This window comes from Cetorhinus maximus, chromosome 9 (assembly GCF_964194155.1).
Source record: "Cetorhinus maximus chromosome 9, sCetMax3.hap1.1, whole genome shotgun sequence".
Taxonomy (NCBI): Eukaryota; Metazoa; Chordata; class Chondrichthyes; order Lamniformes; family Cetorhinidae; genus Cetorhinus; species Cetorhinus maximus.
In genome coordinates this window covers 113,258,488-113,273,245 of record NC_135887.1, presented here as the reverse complement: position 1 = coordinate 113,273,245, position 14,758 = coordinate 113,258,488, and the positions used below count along the sequence as shown (strand labels likewise).

At 47.4% G+C, this 14,758-nt stretch overlaps 1 protein-coding gene across 5 annotated transcripts in view; it reads left to right on the top strand.

Moving 5' to 3' along the window:
• The window catches only part of ppfibp2b (PPFIA binding protein 2b), a 254,599-nt gene that overhangs the window by 208,568 nt on the left and 31,273 nt on the right, over positions 1-14,758 (top strand). For 4 of the 5 annotated variants that reach the window (XM_078549395.1, XM_078549396.1, XM_078549394.1 and 1 more), the window contains 4 exons: positions 788-848; positions 1,602-1,640; positions 6,612-6,780; positions 13,726-13,758. In XM_078549395.1, coding sequence (XP_078405521.1) covers positions 788-848; positions 1,602-1,640; positions 6,612-6,780; positions 13,726-13,758 — 302 coding nt within the window. The remainder of the gene's footprint in view (positions 1-787; positions 849-1,601; positions 1,641-6,611; positions 6,781-13,725; positions 13,759-14,758) is intronic. The other variant, XM_078549397.1, reaches the window with a different exon arrangement.

Here is a 14,758-nt window from a genome sequence, read left to right as displayed (position 1 = left end):
CTCTATTCAATAAATGGGAGCAGATCTATATTTGAGTACAGATCAAAGTAGATGTCAAGTCAGCAACACAACCTTACAACGCAGCTTGCATTTATATAGTGCTTTTTAACGTAATAAGCCTTTCCAGATGTGACATAAAACAAGATATGACACCGAACCATGTATTAGGGCAAATGACCAAAAGCTTGTTTGAAGAGGTAGGTTTTAAGGAATGCCTTAAAGGAGGAGAGGTGCAGAGGATTAGGGAGGGATTCCAGAGCATAAGGCCCAGGAAGCCGAAGGCACAGAGGAGAGGTTAAAATCAGGGACGTTCAAGAGGCCAGGATTGGAGGAGCACGGAAATCTCAGCGGCTTGTAGGAGGTTACAGGCAGTTGAGAGAAATCCTGAATGGGACCAGCGTCTGTTTCTACATCAGAGGCTAGAATCCATCACCACCCTGCATCCCCGACCCAAACAATGTGTCATCCAGCTTGGTAAAAGTACTCCAGATCAAAGAGCAGAGCCACAGAACATGAAGAAAGGGCAACATCTAACCTTTAAACATTAATTCTTGTTTCTCTCTCCAAAGATGCTGCCTAACCTGTTGAGTATTTCCAGCATTTTCTGTTTTTATTTTCAGATCTTCAGCATCTGCAGTATTTTGCTTTTACAAGATAGTGAGCTGGCTTTGCTATTTATCCGGAGTCCATTGAGGGATTTTATTTAGACTCGCGCTGTATGTATAATATAATCATTTCAATTGGTTTTGCTTTCTACATATCGTGTTTTTTTTTCTTAATCCTGCAGGATACAACCGCGACAGACCTCAGCCAGCTTAGAGGAGCTGAACAGTGGACAAACAGAGAAGGTTAGAGATCCGACCATTCACACTAACTGTCTAGTATGGGCTTGTGGAGAAAGAGGCCTTGAGTTTAGATCTCTCTCCTGCCTTTGGTGAGATGTTTAAAACTTAGGTGCATCCAAAGAAGAATGGTGACAGGAACATGAGACTTAACCTGGAACAGAGTGAAGCTGAAGTTTTAAAGCAGTATTGCAGGAGCTTTGAAGCAGTGTCACAGGATTGTCAAAGGCAGGTGCAGCCTCAGCTTTAGCACCACACCCAGTTCGCCCCCTTAGTACTTTACTGGAAGCCCCAGCTTAGACTTTGCACTCAAGTCTCTGGAGTTGGACTTGTATCCACAACCTTCTGGCAAGAGTGCAACCCAGTGAGCTACAGCTGAAACTTGTACAACTGATCTTAACCTTAAAATCAGAGCAAGACCATTCAGGAGTGAAATCAGGAAGCATTCTTCCACACAAAAAGTAGTAGAAATCTGAAACTCTCTTCCCCCAAAAAGCTGACGATATTGCAATTCCCTTCGCTGTGATCCTTTGGGGTCTGTGCAGATGCAGCATCCCATTTTAGGAAGTGTTTCTCCCAGAATTAGACCTTCCGCCTCAGTAATAAATACCCAGCAGTGCATTCAAAACCATTCGTTTGTATCAATGTGTATTCCAGTTTTGTGTAACAAAACTAGCCGTGTATACTAACAAGATGTCAATATTAATTTTTTTCCACCGGTCCATGCTCTTCCCCTTCTCCCTTCCTGCAATTCAACAGCTCTGTGTCTGGGAAAGTGAAGAGCCTGCACAGTCTGAGGTATTAACTCATTTATTTAACCTCTGACCTCCTCTCTCCTGTTCCTATTTGCCGATCTATGTGTTGTTCTTTCATTTCATTGTCCATACATGTGTATACTTTGTGGGAATATGAGTGCTGTTCAAACTCAGAGATAATCTCCTAAATGAAACCACTAGGATTTCTTATCGCAACATTAATTTATCTTTTGGTCTCTTCTGCAAACTTGTGACTGTTTCTGATGAGGCTCCTGGTTTTTTTTTTCCCTCACCCATTCTTGGAATGTGGGTACTGCTATCAAAGACCAGTTACTGACCATCCCTAAATGCCCTGAAAAGATGGTGGTGGGCCTTCGTCATGAACTGCGAATATCGGTTTTGATCTAAATGAGTGGCGTGCTAGGCCGGAGGGCAGTTAAGAGTAAAGAAGGTTAGTGTGGGACTGAAGGAATATTTAGACCAGACCAGGGAAGGATGTTAATTTACCCCCATTAATGTAAGTGAGTGAACCTGTTGGATTTTTACGACAATCTGACAGATTTCAAGGTCAGATGTTTTGAACAGATTTCAAACTCTCATTTAAGGTTTAGAATCTTGTTCTCTGGATTACTAGTCCAGTAATGTAACCTCTACACCGCCGGAGCTGAATAATTTGAGTATTGTTTCAAAATGCAGTGGAAAGAAAGAACTTGCTGTTTTGGTGCGCTTTTCGCAACCTCAGGATATCCCAAAGTACTTTACGTCCAATAATGTACTACTTTCTGAAATGTACTCACTGTTGTAATGTACAAAATGTGGCAGCCAATTTTACACACAGCAAGCTCCTGCAAACAGCCTTAATAAGGTACCTTCGGTCTGATCGCCTCTTTGATGCTGAGAGGATGTTTCCCATAGCTTAAGATTTTAGAACTAGGGGATCGTAGTCTCGATGTGAGGGATTGGCCATATAGAACTGAGACGAAGGCCGGAATTTTCGGGCCCTGTTTGCATCGGTATCTTGGCAGGCTTGTCCGGGGAGGGGGTGGGGGGATTACAATTTAGTGAGAAGGCCAGAAACCAATTTTATGCTGGTGTGAAAGCACATCCGATGGTGTCAGTCGTGGCGGAATGCAAATCCCGTTGGAAGTGCGTGAACCTGCTAATGGGCTACAAGATAAGGCCCGACCGGAATTGTGTCTCCCCCCCAAACGCCAGATTTACCGTTCCGCCGTGGGAAAAGGGAAAGCACGTCGGCCCAGAACATGTCTGGACAAGTGTGACATGTCGTTAGGGCCTTGCTCAGGTCGCGGACATCCGAGGAGCAGAAGATGCTGGAGCCCTACAGCTACCGGACCCTGGAGGAACACGTGCATCGCATGCTGGGTGGATTCTCATGGACGTGGCTCCACTGCGAAGTAGCTCACGGAAGATGGGAGGCCTCTGTTGATGTCTCGGGTCTGCTTCAGAACATCACAGTCTTGGCCATGGACCGCCACAGAAGATTGGCGTGGGGGGGGGCGCAGGGGAGAGGAAGGCGTACCGAGAGAGTGGGGGGGGTCAGAGGTGTCTGGAGGTGAGGTTGTGATGGGAGAGGAGGGAATGCGGAGGAGGAGGGTGTAATGGGGGGGATGCAGTAAGTGGGGAGAAAGGTGTAGGGGAAGGAGTTCAGAGTGGGGGATGGGAGTTCGGAGGGGGAAAAGTGTCCAGGGGGAGGAAGGGAGTAAGAGGGTGGGTGTGGTAGGAGGGAATGGTGAGTATGAGAGGGAGCCTGGAGGGTGAGGGTGAATTGGTAGCGGTAGAAGAGACAGCGAGGGTGGTTGGTGGGGACTCAGAGGCAGGCGCGGGCAATGGGGGTGGGAAAGAGGAGGTTGGGGAGGTCAATGTGGATGGGGGTGGGACTCTCAGGAAGGTAGGGAACACACATGTTCACCTGGACATCCTGGAAAGACAAGGGTTCGGCTTGGTAGGTAATGGTTGGAAGCTGGAATGTAATGCCAGAGGGGTCAGCAGTGATGCGGGAAAGGACAGTGTTGACTGGGTGAGAGGTAAGGATGGGGGAACAGATCAAAAATTTGACTACGACCATGGTTGTCGAAATCAAAAGTGAGCGGAGCTTCATGTTGGACGGGCACAGGTGCTGCTTGGGAGTGAGATCAGTGGGTGGGTAGAAATGCAGGTCAGCTCAGATGGGCAACTGAAAGAGAACCCCAGCAGGCAGCACTGAAAATGCTTGGGACAGTAAGATGAGTGTGATAGATAAAGGCTCCGCATGTGTGGGAAAGTGCTAGCACGATGCTCCGAAAGGAAAGTGCCACATGCACTCTTCTCCTTCCAGAATCACTCGTGGTCCTGCTGCATTCAGCTGAACTGCTAATGGGGGGGATGCAGTGGGAAGACTCATGAAGACTGTCAATGAAGCTGAAAGACACCATTACACATTATTCAGTGAAAGTGAATATATTTTCAGATTATAAAGTGACAAAATGTGTTGAGCTGTGCAACATCCTGTGATCAGAATTTCTTAACTTTTCTAGGCCTACCACTTCTTCTAGGTGCTGCCCTGACATCCTCAGCAGGGGTGGAGACAGTCTGTGCAATGGCTGGCTCTGATGACTTTGGCGTGTGTCCTCTGGAGAGCCGAGGCCTAGAGGGCCCCAGCTTGCTTTGGCTGTTCTCCTGTGGTGACAGAAGACGAGGTTGAGGGGATCACAGGCAAAAGGGACTCCAAGGGAGCAGACAGCCTCTGAGATTCCCGAGTGGATGACCCAGGAGTATTCAGCTGCTGCTGCTCCTCCCTTTGGGTGCCTGAGGGCCCAAGTCTGATTCCTGGAGGGGAAGGAGCACCTGGAGGGACGTCGAGGTGCCCCATTTCCCTCTTGCGTTGCCACTGCAGGAACTCGCCCGTGGCTACTGCGATGGAGTGTAGTTCTGCGCGCATCTCCGCGTTCTGCTGGACCAGCATCTCCATGGCACTGACCTCTACTGGCACCGCCTCCCAGGCTGAATTGGTGAATCTGGTGAACGTACTTCGGTCAGAGAGGGAGGCAGAGAACATCGCGGCAGCCTCCCACTACGCCCAGCAGGCACTCCAGAGAAATTTGGAGCTACTGTCGTCTTTGCTTTCGGGGCCAACTGTCACCTGGAGCCTTCCTGGTCTGTAGCCATGAAGTAGGCATGCGCTCTGGTGCACTTTAAACATGGCACCTGGAGCGAGGAAGCACAGAGGTCACAACAGGGTGGGCAAATCCAAACCCGCCCATCAGCGATCCAGATTGTTTCCCGTGAATGCATTATTGATGGGGTGGGACCCGCCGGGAATGGGACCCGCCAGGAGTGGGACGATATAGTGCAAAAACCCGTCGTTGCAGCCAACGGGCAAAACGACTTTTTTCCCTCCCGCTGCTGCACTTTGTGCAAACCTGGGAAGATTCCACCCAAAGAAAATCTTCCTCATTCAAAAGGTTGTGAATCTTTGGAACTCTCTACCCCCAGAGAGCTGCGAATACTCAACCGCTGAATACGTTCAAGACTGTGTTTGATAGGTTTTCGGACACGAAGGGAGTTGAGAGATTATGAGGATAGGGTGGGAAAGCAAAGTTGAATTAGAAGTTCAGTCATGATCGCATCGAATGGCAGAGCAGGCTCGAGGGGCTGTAGGGCCTACTCCTGCTCCTTGTTCTTATGGTTCTTATGATTGGATGCTGAAGCTCCAAACAGGTAAGGACTGGTGCACTCTATAAAGAAGAAGGAAGAACTCGACCCTTTATTGCCTTGCACCATCTCAGAATGTACCAAGGTGCTTTCCAGCCAGTGAAACATTTTTGAAGTGTGGTCACTTTGTAATGGAGGCAAACAGCAATTTGATAATGACCAGAAAATCTTTCTCTTTTTTTTTGGGTGTTGGTTGAGGGACTCCGAGGAGAAATGCAAGTCATTCTTTCCTTTTGTGGGACTCTGTTACGCGATAGGACAGAAAGTGGCATGTGCTCAGACCCCTGCTTTCGGGCAATGATCCCGGGCGATGGGCGGCTGACACGCCTCCCTTCCCTGTGAGCAAATTCCAGTCATCCCGGTGACGTAGAGGCCCAGTTAAGAATGGGACGCTGAGCCAGTTGGCGGTGTATGGGGCAGAACACTGTGGCACATTGACTACCGTCACCATAGCCCCTGTGACTGAAAAGGTATGAAGGGTAGGAATTGGTTTGGATTGCACCCGTTTCCCGGGTGTAACACTGATCCATGTTGTACCAGTTTAGCAGTGGGATCTGTATAGGTGCTGATCCCATAATGAAATTTATGGGGCCTGATTATATTCAGGTGTCCCAGGCAGCACCCTAAGGTAGGCATTGGGCCCCTTGAATATGTAAGTGACAGATCTGGCCCCTGTTGGAGAATGCCTGCTGCAAAATTAATCTTTTTTTTTACATAAACCCATGAGCTTTCTGTAGCACTCCTATGCAGGGCCAGAAACTGAGACTCCAATCCTAGTTGAGAAACGAGGCCCTTATTGGAAAGTCACCCATTGTACGTCTGTTGATTTTTAACAACCAGGAAAATCCGGAAATCTTGCAAGCCAGCTTCCGCACTTTCTGACCGACCAGTGCCCCTTTCAAGTGTGAGGAGTGTTGGCTTGTAGCATTCTGGAGCTCCAGCATCCAGCATGTCATCACAAGAGAACTGGACCGGTTCCTGACCGGAGCAGAGATTATATCTCTTAGAAAGTAAATGTCTTTAGAGGTGACGCTTAGTCTGTGTAAACCCCTGAGCCGATTGAGGGGGTCAGAGAGGAATTTTCCAGAGTATTTTTTCGTCTATTGGCCCTGGGTTTTCCTCAGATCACCCCTGGGGGATTTACATGGCTGGAGCGGGAGGTGGGGCACAGAGACATGGTGGTGGTCAAAGTCCCAATGCATCGGCTATCACGTTGGGCAGCCTTGATGGACCAAGTCAGCTTTGCATGTATCTTCATAATGGTTCAGGTATTTAATAGACATCTGTTGTCTTTGTATGATAGAGCATGCCTTACTCGAGCAACAACAAGTACCAGACCCTTCCGGGGAAACTTCCACAGTCCAATCACCAGGACAACTCTGAACAGTTCCCACAGAAACAGAGGGTGACTGCTATCGAAAGCACAACACCTGTGAGCCCTGTAGACTTGGAGAACACTACTGCCAATCTGAGTATGTATCACCTGGTTAAATTTACTTCACCATGTGTTCATAGAAGTTTGCCCTGCAGAAGGAGGTCATTCGGCCCATCATGCGTGGGCAGGCTCTTTGGAAGGACTATCTAGAATTACGTATACTATACAGCACAGAAACAAACCATTTACCCCAAGCAGTCCATGCTGCCATTAATGTTCTACTTGAAGGTATCCAATTAGTTCCTCTAATTGGGCAATGACTACCACAGTTTAAATACAGTAACTTTGTTGCACTTTAGTATGCTATTCTCGTATGGCTTGTTCCCAGATGATGCTCCATTACTGCTGGCAAATGAGGGAAGGAGACATAAGATGGCCTATGAAGAATTGACTCTTTCTGCAACCTCAAATAGAAGTTTTGCCTACCCGCTTCCCCATTTATTTCTTGTGTAATTTATCAGTCTTCTTGTTCAACATAATTATTTCAAAGATAAAAGCAAAATACTGCGGATGCTGGAAATATGAAACAAAAACAAAAATAGCTGGAAAAACTCAGCAGGTCTGACAGCATCTGCAGAGAGGAATACAGTTAACGTTTCGAGTCTGTATGACTCTTCATCAGAACTGAGGGAATATAGAAATGAGGTGAAATATAAGCTGGTTGAGGAGGGTGGGACAGGTAGACCTGGGTAGAGGGCCAGTGATAGGTGGAGGCAAAGGACAGATTGCCAAAGATGTCATAGACAAAAGGACAAAGGGGTGTTAATGGTGGTGATATTAGCTAAGAAATGTGCTAATAGTGACATTAAGGGTAGAAAGCAGGACAAGCAAGTAACAGATAGCCCTAGTGGGGGTGGGGTGGGGGGAAGGGATCGAAATAGGTTAAATAGTGAAGATAAAGCAATGGGTGGAAATACATTTAAAAATAATGGAAATAGGTGGGAAAAGAAAAATATATTTTAAATATATAAATTATTGGAAAAAGGGGGATCGGAAAGGGGGTGGAGATGGACGAGAGAGTTCATGATCTGAAATTGTTGAACTCAATGTTAAGTCCGGAAGGCTGTAAAGTGCCTAATTGGAAGTTGAGGTGCTGTTCCTCCAGTTTGCATTGAGCTTCACTGGAACATTGCAGCAGGCCAAGGACGGACATGTGGGCATGAGAGCAGGGTGGTGTGTTGAAATGGCAAGCGACAGGAAGATCTGGGTCATGCTTGCGGACAGACCGAAGGTGTTCCGCAAAGCGGTCACCCAGTCTGTGTTTGGTGTCTCCAATGTAGAGGAGACCGCATTGGGAGCAGCGAATGCAGTAGACTACATTGAGGGAAGTGCAAGTGAAATGCTGCTTCACTTGAAAGGAGTGTTTGGGCCCTTGGACGGTGAGGAGGGGGGAAGTAAAGGGGCAGGTATTGCACCTTCTGCAGTTGCATGGGAAGGTGCCATGGGAGGGGGCTGAGGTGTAGGGGGTGATGGAGGAGTGGACCAGGGTGTCCCAGAGGAATGATCCCTGCGGAATGCCGCCAGAAGGGGTGAAGGGAAGATGTGTTTGGTGGTGGCATCATGCTGGAGTTGGCAGAAATGGCGGAGGATGATCCTTTGAATGCAGAGGCTGGTGGGGTGATAAGTGAGGACAAGGGGACCCTATCATGGTTCTGGGAGGGAGAGGAAGGTGTGAGGGCGGATGCGCAGGAGATGGGCCAGACACGGTTGAGGGCCCTGTCAACCACTGTGGGTTACTGTTACATCTGTTACTTGCTTGTCCTGCTTTCTATCCTTAATGTCACCATTAGCACATTTCTTAGCTAATATCACCACCGTTTAACACCCCTTTGTCCTTTTGTCTATGACATCTGGCAATCTGTCCTTTGCCTCCACCTATCACTGGCCCTCTACCCAGCTCTACCTGTCCCACCCCCCTCAACCAGCTTATACTTCACCTCATTTCTATATTCCCTCAGTTCTGATGAAGAGTCATACGGACTCGAAACGTTAACTGTGTTCCGCTCCGCAGATGCTGTCAGACCTGCTGAGTTTTTCCAGCCATTTTTGTTTTTGTTTCATAACTTTTTCAAAGTCAGTTTTTAGAGGGAAAATGGCAGGAGCACTGAAAATGATTGGGTTTTTTATTGCAAGATGCCAGTCTGTCTCACGCTGTACATTACGCTAAGTGTTCCAAATGCAAAGTGACAGAAAAAGAAGGCCACTCATTGACTGGGATCCTGACATTTCCAGGCAGCTACCATAGCCCTCTGCTGGCCACAGACAAATTGCAAGTTACCTGTAACTAATTGTAAACTGGCTTGCACAGCATTACATTGAACGTCCAGCCAAACTTGTCCATGCCGGTGTTTATGTTGTACATGAGTTTCCTCCCTCACTATTTCACCTCGCTATCACTTCCCATTCCCTCACATGTCTTTCTATCCCTTTCTTCCTCATTTGTTTGTCTAGCTTCGCCTTAAATGCATCTGTGCTATTCACCTCAACCATCTGCAGTAGTGAGTTTCAGATTCTCACCACTCTCTGAGTAAAGAGGTTTCTCCTGAATTCCTTATTGGATTTATTAGTGGCAATCTTATATTTATGCCCCCTAGTTTTAGACTCCCCTGCAAGTGGAAACGCCTCTCCCCCACCACCGGGTTTGCAAGTGGGAGGGCCTGTAAAATTGCCCAGTGGCCTTCCTGTTGCCCACCCGCCCGCCTATGACCTGCCCACAACTTCATGTGAGGCAGACTAGGCCTAGGGTGGTCCGTCGGACCTCAGCCAATTGAGGCCCTTACTAGCCACTTAAGGGCTACCCTTCTCTGGCCTCAGGTTGGAAGGGGCAGGGGCAGTGAGATCTTCCTTTTAACGGCCCCCTTTCTACATTGGGTCTTTCCCTGGGTGCTCTCCCCCCAGCCCCCAACCCAGCCTCTCCATTAAAACCCTCTCCCCCGAGTTTCACCGCCCTTCCCCCAGGATCCACCCAATCTCCCCCCACCCACCCCCCCTAACTCCCCCAACCCTTGGCTTCAACACCCCCATTCACCAGCATCCTCCACCTCCCCCTGGGCTTCACCCTCTTATCCAGGGCTTCCACTCCCCCTCCCCCTTTGGGCTTCACCTCACCTCCTCTTTCTGCAACCCCCACCTCCAACCACCGGGCTTCACCTCTGCTCCCCCCCCACCGCCACCAAACGCCCACCCCTTCCCCCACCCCAGGCTTCACCGGTGCACCCCCCCGCCACTCCCCCCAGGCTGCACTGAGGACCCAGTAGTCCTGAGGACTTATTAATGATGATCAATTTTAAAATTCTCATCTTTGATTTTAAATTTCTCCATGTCCTCTTCCCCTCCTATCTCTGTAATCTCCTCCAGCCCCACAAGACACTGATACTCTTCCAGTTCTGGCTCTTGTGCATTCCCGATGTTAATCTCTCCAGGTGCGTACCTTCAGCTGCCTGGACACTAAGCTGTGGAATTCCTACCCGAAACATCTTCCCCTTCTCCGCCTCTCTCTCCTCCTAAAAGACAATCCTTGGAATCTACCTCTTTGACCAAATTTTTTCTCCTCTAATATCTTCTTACGCGGTTTGGTGTTTGATTATGTTCCCAAGAACTCCTTGGGGGCGTTTTAATACGTTGAAGGCGCTATATAAATGCAGGTAGTTGAGGGAGATAAGGTGAAGGTGGAACGTTAACATTTTGGGAGCGTTGACCTGGATTCATGTCTGAGAAACCAGGCACCTGACCTCGGTAGTACTGGAGAAGGAACCATCATGAAGAGGTCCCACTTGCTCACCAGCTATCATGTTATAGTTATATTGGTAGGATATTGTCAATAAAAAGCTTGCACTTATATCGCGTTTTTCACAACCACTGGAGATCTCAAAGAGCCCTGCAGCCAATGATGTATTTGTTGAAGTGCAGTCACTGTTGTAATATAGGAAGCGTGGCAGCCAATTTGCATTCGGCAATCACCCACAAACCGCATTGTGACAATGACCAGATAATCTGTTTTTATAATGTTGCTTGAGGGATAAATATTGGCCAGGACACTGGGATAACTCCCCTCTTTTCTTCAAAAGTAGTGCCATGGGATCTTTTATATCCACCCATATAAGCAGATGGGGATTTGGTTTAACGCCTCATTCAAAAGCTGGCATTCTGACAGTACAGAAAGTGTTGCACTGCACTTGAGTGACAGCCTTGATTTTTGTGCCCAAGCCCTGGAGAGGGTGAGCTATAAGCTGACCCAATCAGCTGGGGCAGGGGGTGGGTGTGATGAATGGGTGTTGAACGATGTGTTCAGCAGGGGGCGGAAAATACTAACTCAACTCATAAAATGAGTCGCTGAGCGTGTTGCTGATTGCAGTTCTCCCAGTGAGCTGCTCACCGAGCAAGTTTGCAAGTCAGCTGTGTTTCAGGGTGACATGCAAAGCGTGGATCGCTTTTTTAAAAAAAAAACATTCTCTGTAATGGAACAGTGGTTGTATGTTTCAAAAGCAACAGAAGAACCACCTTAAAAATTGAACAAAAGGAGAGATTAGGAGAACCTTGTTTTTTATATTCGCAAAGGGTTGTAATGTGGACACTGGGATATCCTGGCAGGGAGAGAAACAGGATCCATAACACGCTTTAAAAGGGATGAACATTATTGGTTTATAAAAAAAGTTGCTATGAAGGGGGGGAAAGGCAGGGAAGTGGGGACTAGTGAGATAGGTGTTTTACAAAACCAACACAGCAACAATGGGCTGAATAGCCTCCTTCGGTGCTGTAATATTCTATGGTACACTTTCATCTTCAGTGATCCAGCAGGGCAGACCATACAATCTCTACAGAACCCTGAGTTTCATTGCTGTGCGGAATGCATTGAACCAAAATTGTGTGTGTCGTGTGTTTTGATTTGTTAAACATTTTATCTTCTTCTTTCCACACTTTATCAAAACTTCTTAAAGCATGCATTTCCCTTTATTTCTTGGTATGAAATATCAATCCTTAACCTACTGTTGATGGGGAGAGGAAATGGCTCACAGCTGTCTGTGTTTACCGGACTGGAGCAGTTTGTCCTTAAACTAATTGGAACAAGGGATTATCATTGAATCAGTCCCAATGGAATAAATAACCATGGTAACGTTATGCCACAGTTTTTCACTGCCAAATGTAAAGGGAATGGGGGGGGTCCCCTGACAACTAATTTAAGGTTTTAAAAATAAATTGTAATAAAACTCTTCTAAAATAACCAAATGGTTGATAATCAGTCAGGTATTTGGTGGGTTTTGTATTAATAATCACTGCAATATGGTGACTGAATAAGTCATTAATTCTTTGATTATTACTGCTCTTGCATCGCCCACTGTTGGCTGTTTATTTGGCTGGTGCTGCCAGTATTGGATCATATGCGTGACGTAATTTTGAGCTAAGATCCAATTTTACCAGATGAAATGCTGGGATTTTTAACTTTTTAGCTGTTAACTGATTTTTAACTGGTCAAGTCCAGTGATTTTTCTCTCCCATTTCCCTCATGAAAATCATGAATTAAAAACCTGACTAGTTAGGGAAGTTAAATAGAAGTCGGCCTGAGTTGTGTTTTATTCATTCTCAGGTTATGCCACTGGCAAAGCCTGCATCTGTTGCCCATCCCTGTTTCTCTAAAGCTCAACCATCTTGATGTGGGATTGGAGACAAATAACAGGCCCAGACCAGGTGAGGGTGGCAGCTTCCTTCCTTCAAAACCCACCTGTTTCAGTAATGGCATTTAAGGATGGAAATCTGCCTTCCTTACCTGGTTTGGTCTATTATACATGACTCTAGACCCATTTAGCTGCCCTCTGAAATAGCAAGCCACTCAGTTATCTTCAAGAAGGCAGTTCACCATACCTTCTCAAGAAGAGTTAGGGATGGGCAATAAATGCTGGCATTACCAGCGATACCCATATGCCATCAATCCAACAACTTTTACGGTAGATTTTACTGATACCAGCTTCTTAATTTTTCAAGCTGTTTTCAAATTCATAAACTGTCATGGTGCGATTTGACCTCACATTCTCTGGTTTATTAGAGCAGGCGCCTAAATTCCTAGTCAAAATTAGCCTGCATCTGGAACCATCTAATACTCCGATTTTAAATCCGAGACTTCGGATGGTTCCGGCTCTCTCACCAGAATAGTCTTCCAGGAAAAGCTAGAAGGATTAAACCAGTTCTGACTCCTGGGAAAGCTGGTACTGACCCCAGCAACCCTGTACCCTCCACTGAACCCCCCCCCCAATTGACCCCCAGTTGACCGTCCCTGACCACCATCCTCACCCCTCCAACCCCTGACCATCCGACACACCCCTCCTGACTATCCACAAACCCTGACCACCACCTCCCCCCACACCATGCTCCCTGGCCACCCCCACCCCCTCCCTCCCTCCCCAACTGCCGCCCGCCTCCCCCCCCTTCCGTATCCCCAGACCCTGCCCCCCCAGGTGCCCCGACCACCCTCCCTGCCGCACTAGTTCCATAAAAAGAAGGCGCAGCTTCATGTCCCCCCGATGCTGCTGCCCTGCACTGCAAGGACTCTGGAGCTGCTCCGCTGCACATTCCTCACCAACCTGGGGTGGAAAATAGGACGAGAAATGTGCAGCTTCCGACCAGGGTAAGTAAAAAAGGAGCGGAGTGGCAATCCGACGATGATTGCCACTCCGCAGAAGTTCTGGCCTAATGCATGTGAAAGTGCAGAATTGGTAAATAAAGATGTATTTTTTTTTGGGCTGTAAGTGCAGGCTAATTGGCCAGAAATGAAACCAAGTACCTGACTGGCCATCCTTTGGTGTTACTGGGCTATGGTTTTAGACTTTTTATCCTGTGATTTACTGGCTCTGTTGTTGCTTGTTTGTTTTGTTTTGCATGGGTTTTGCTGCTTCCGTTTGTTTTGCCATTTTTTAACTCTCCCTCTCTGCCGCAAATCTTCTTCCTTTCACCTCTACACGTGGCTTGCTACTTTTCGGGACGGTTGAAGATCGCGGCAGGAGCGCCAGTGCTCCAACTTTAGGTACTGTACTGTGTGACCGCAGCTCAATACTCGAAAGGTTTCCACTTTTTGTTTTCTGGTCAATATTAGATATTGTAAGATATTCGAGTTTCTGTTACAGTGGAAGTGATGCTAGTGTCTGCAATTGGAGAATTAGGGACATTTCTCAGACCTGGGTTGGACATAGGTACGTCTGCACCCTAACGTGTACCAAGTCCTGTTCACCCACCAACCCTGTGCTTGCTGACCCACATTGGATCTCAGTCCCCGAATGCCTCAGTTTTAAAATTCTCATCCTTGATTTCAGATCCCTCCATGGTTTCCTAGCCCAATCTCTGTAACCGCCTGCAGCTCTCTAGCCTTCCAAGATTTCTGTACTCCTCCAATTCTGGCCTCCTGTCTATACCCCATTGCGTTTTCCCCACATTTGCTGGTCGTGCCTTCAGCCGTCTAGGCCCTATGCTCTAGAAATTCCCAACCTAAACCTCCCTACCCCTCTCTTTCTCCTTTAAGATCCCTAAAATCTCCCTCTTTGACCAAGCTTTTGGTCACCTGTCCTAATGTCTCCTTTATTGGCTTGATGTCATTTTTTTTTTTGCTTGATTACACTCCAGTGAAGCATCCTGGGATGTTTTTTATGTCAAAGTTGCTACATAAATGCAATTTGTTGTTGCTCTTCCTGGATATTGGTGAGTCACTGGAGATGTGACTGGAGTTTTGTTTTCATTGGAGCCTGAGCGACAAGTGAAGAGGGAACCATTGGCAGTCAGCTGTGCACACAGCCCTGACTACTAGCTATTGCAGAGTATCTGCCTAATCTGTTAGGCGTAGATCCGTTAGCCCCTCCACTGATTTCTTGTTCAGATACACGTGGCTGTTTGGAGACCTGAGAAGCCATAGCTTTGCCAATTTGGACGTCAGCCAGGAATAACTCACCAATGTTAATTTATCTTCTGATGAGCGTGCAGGCAGCTCTCAGGATGTTGGATCCAAACTGTATTCGTTCTTTTCCAAATATACA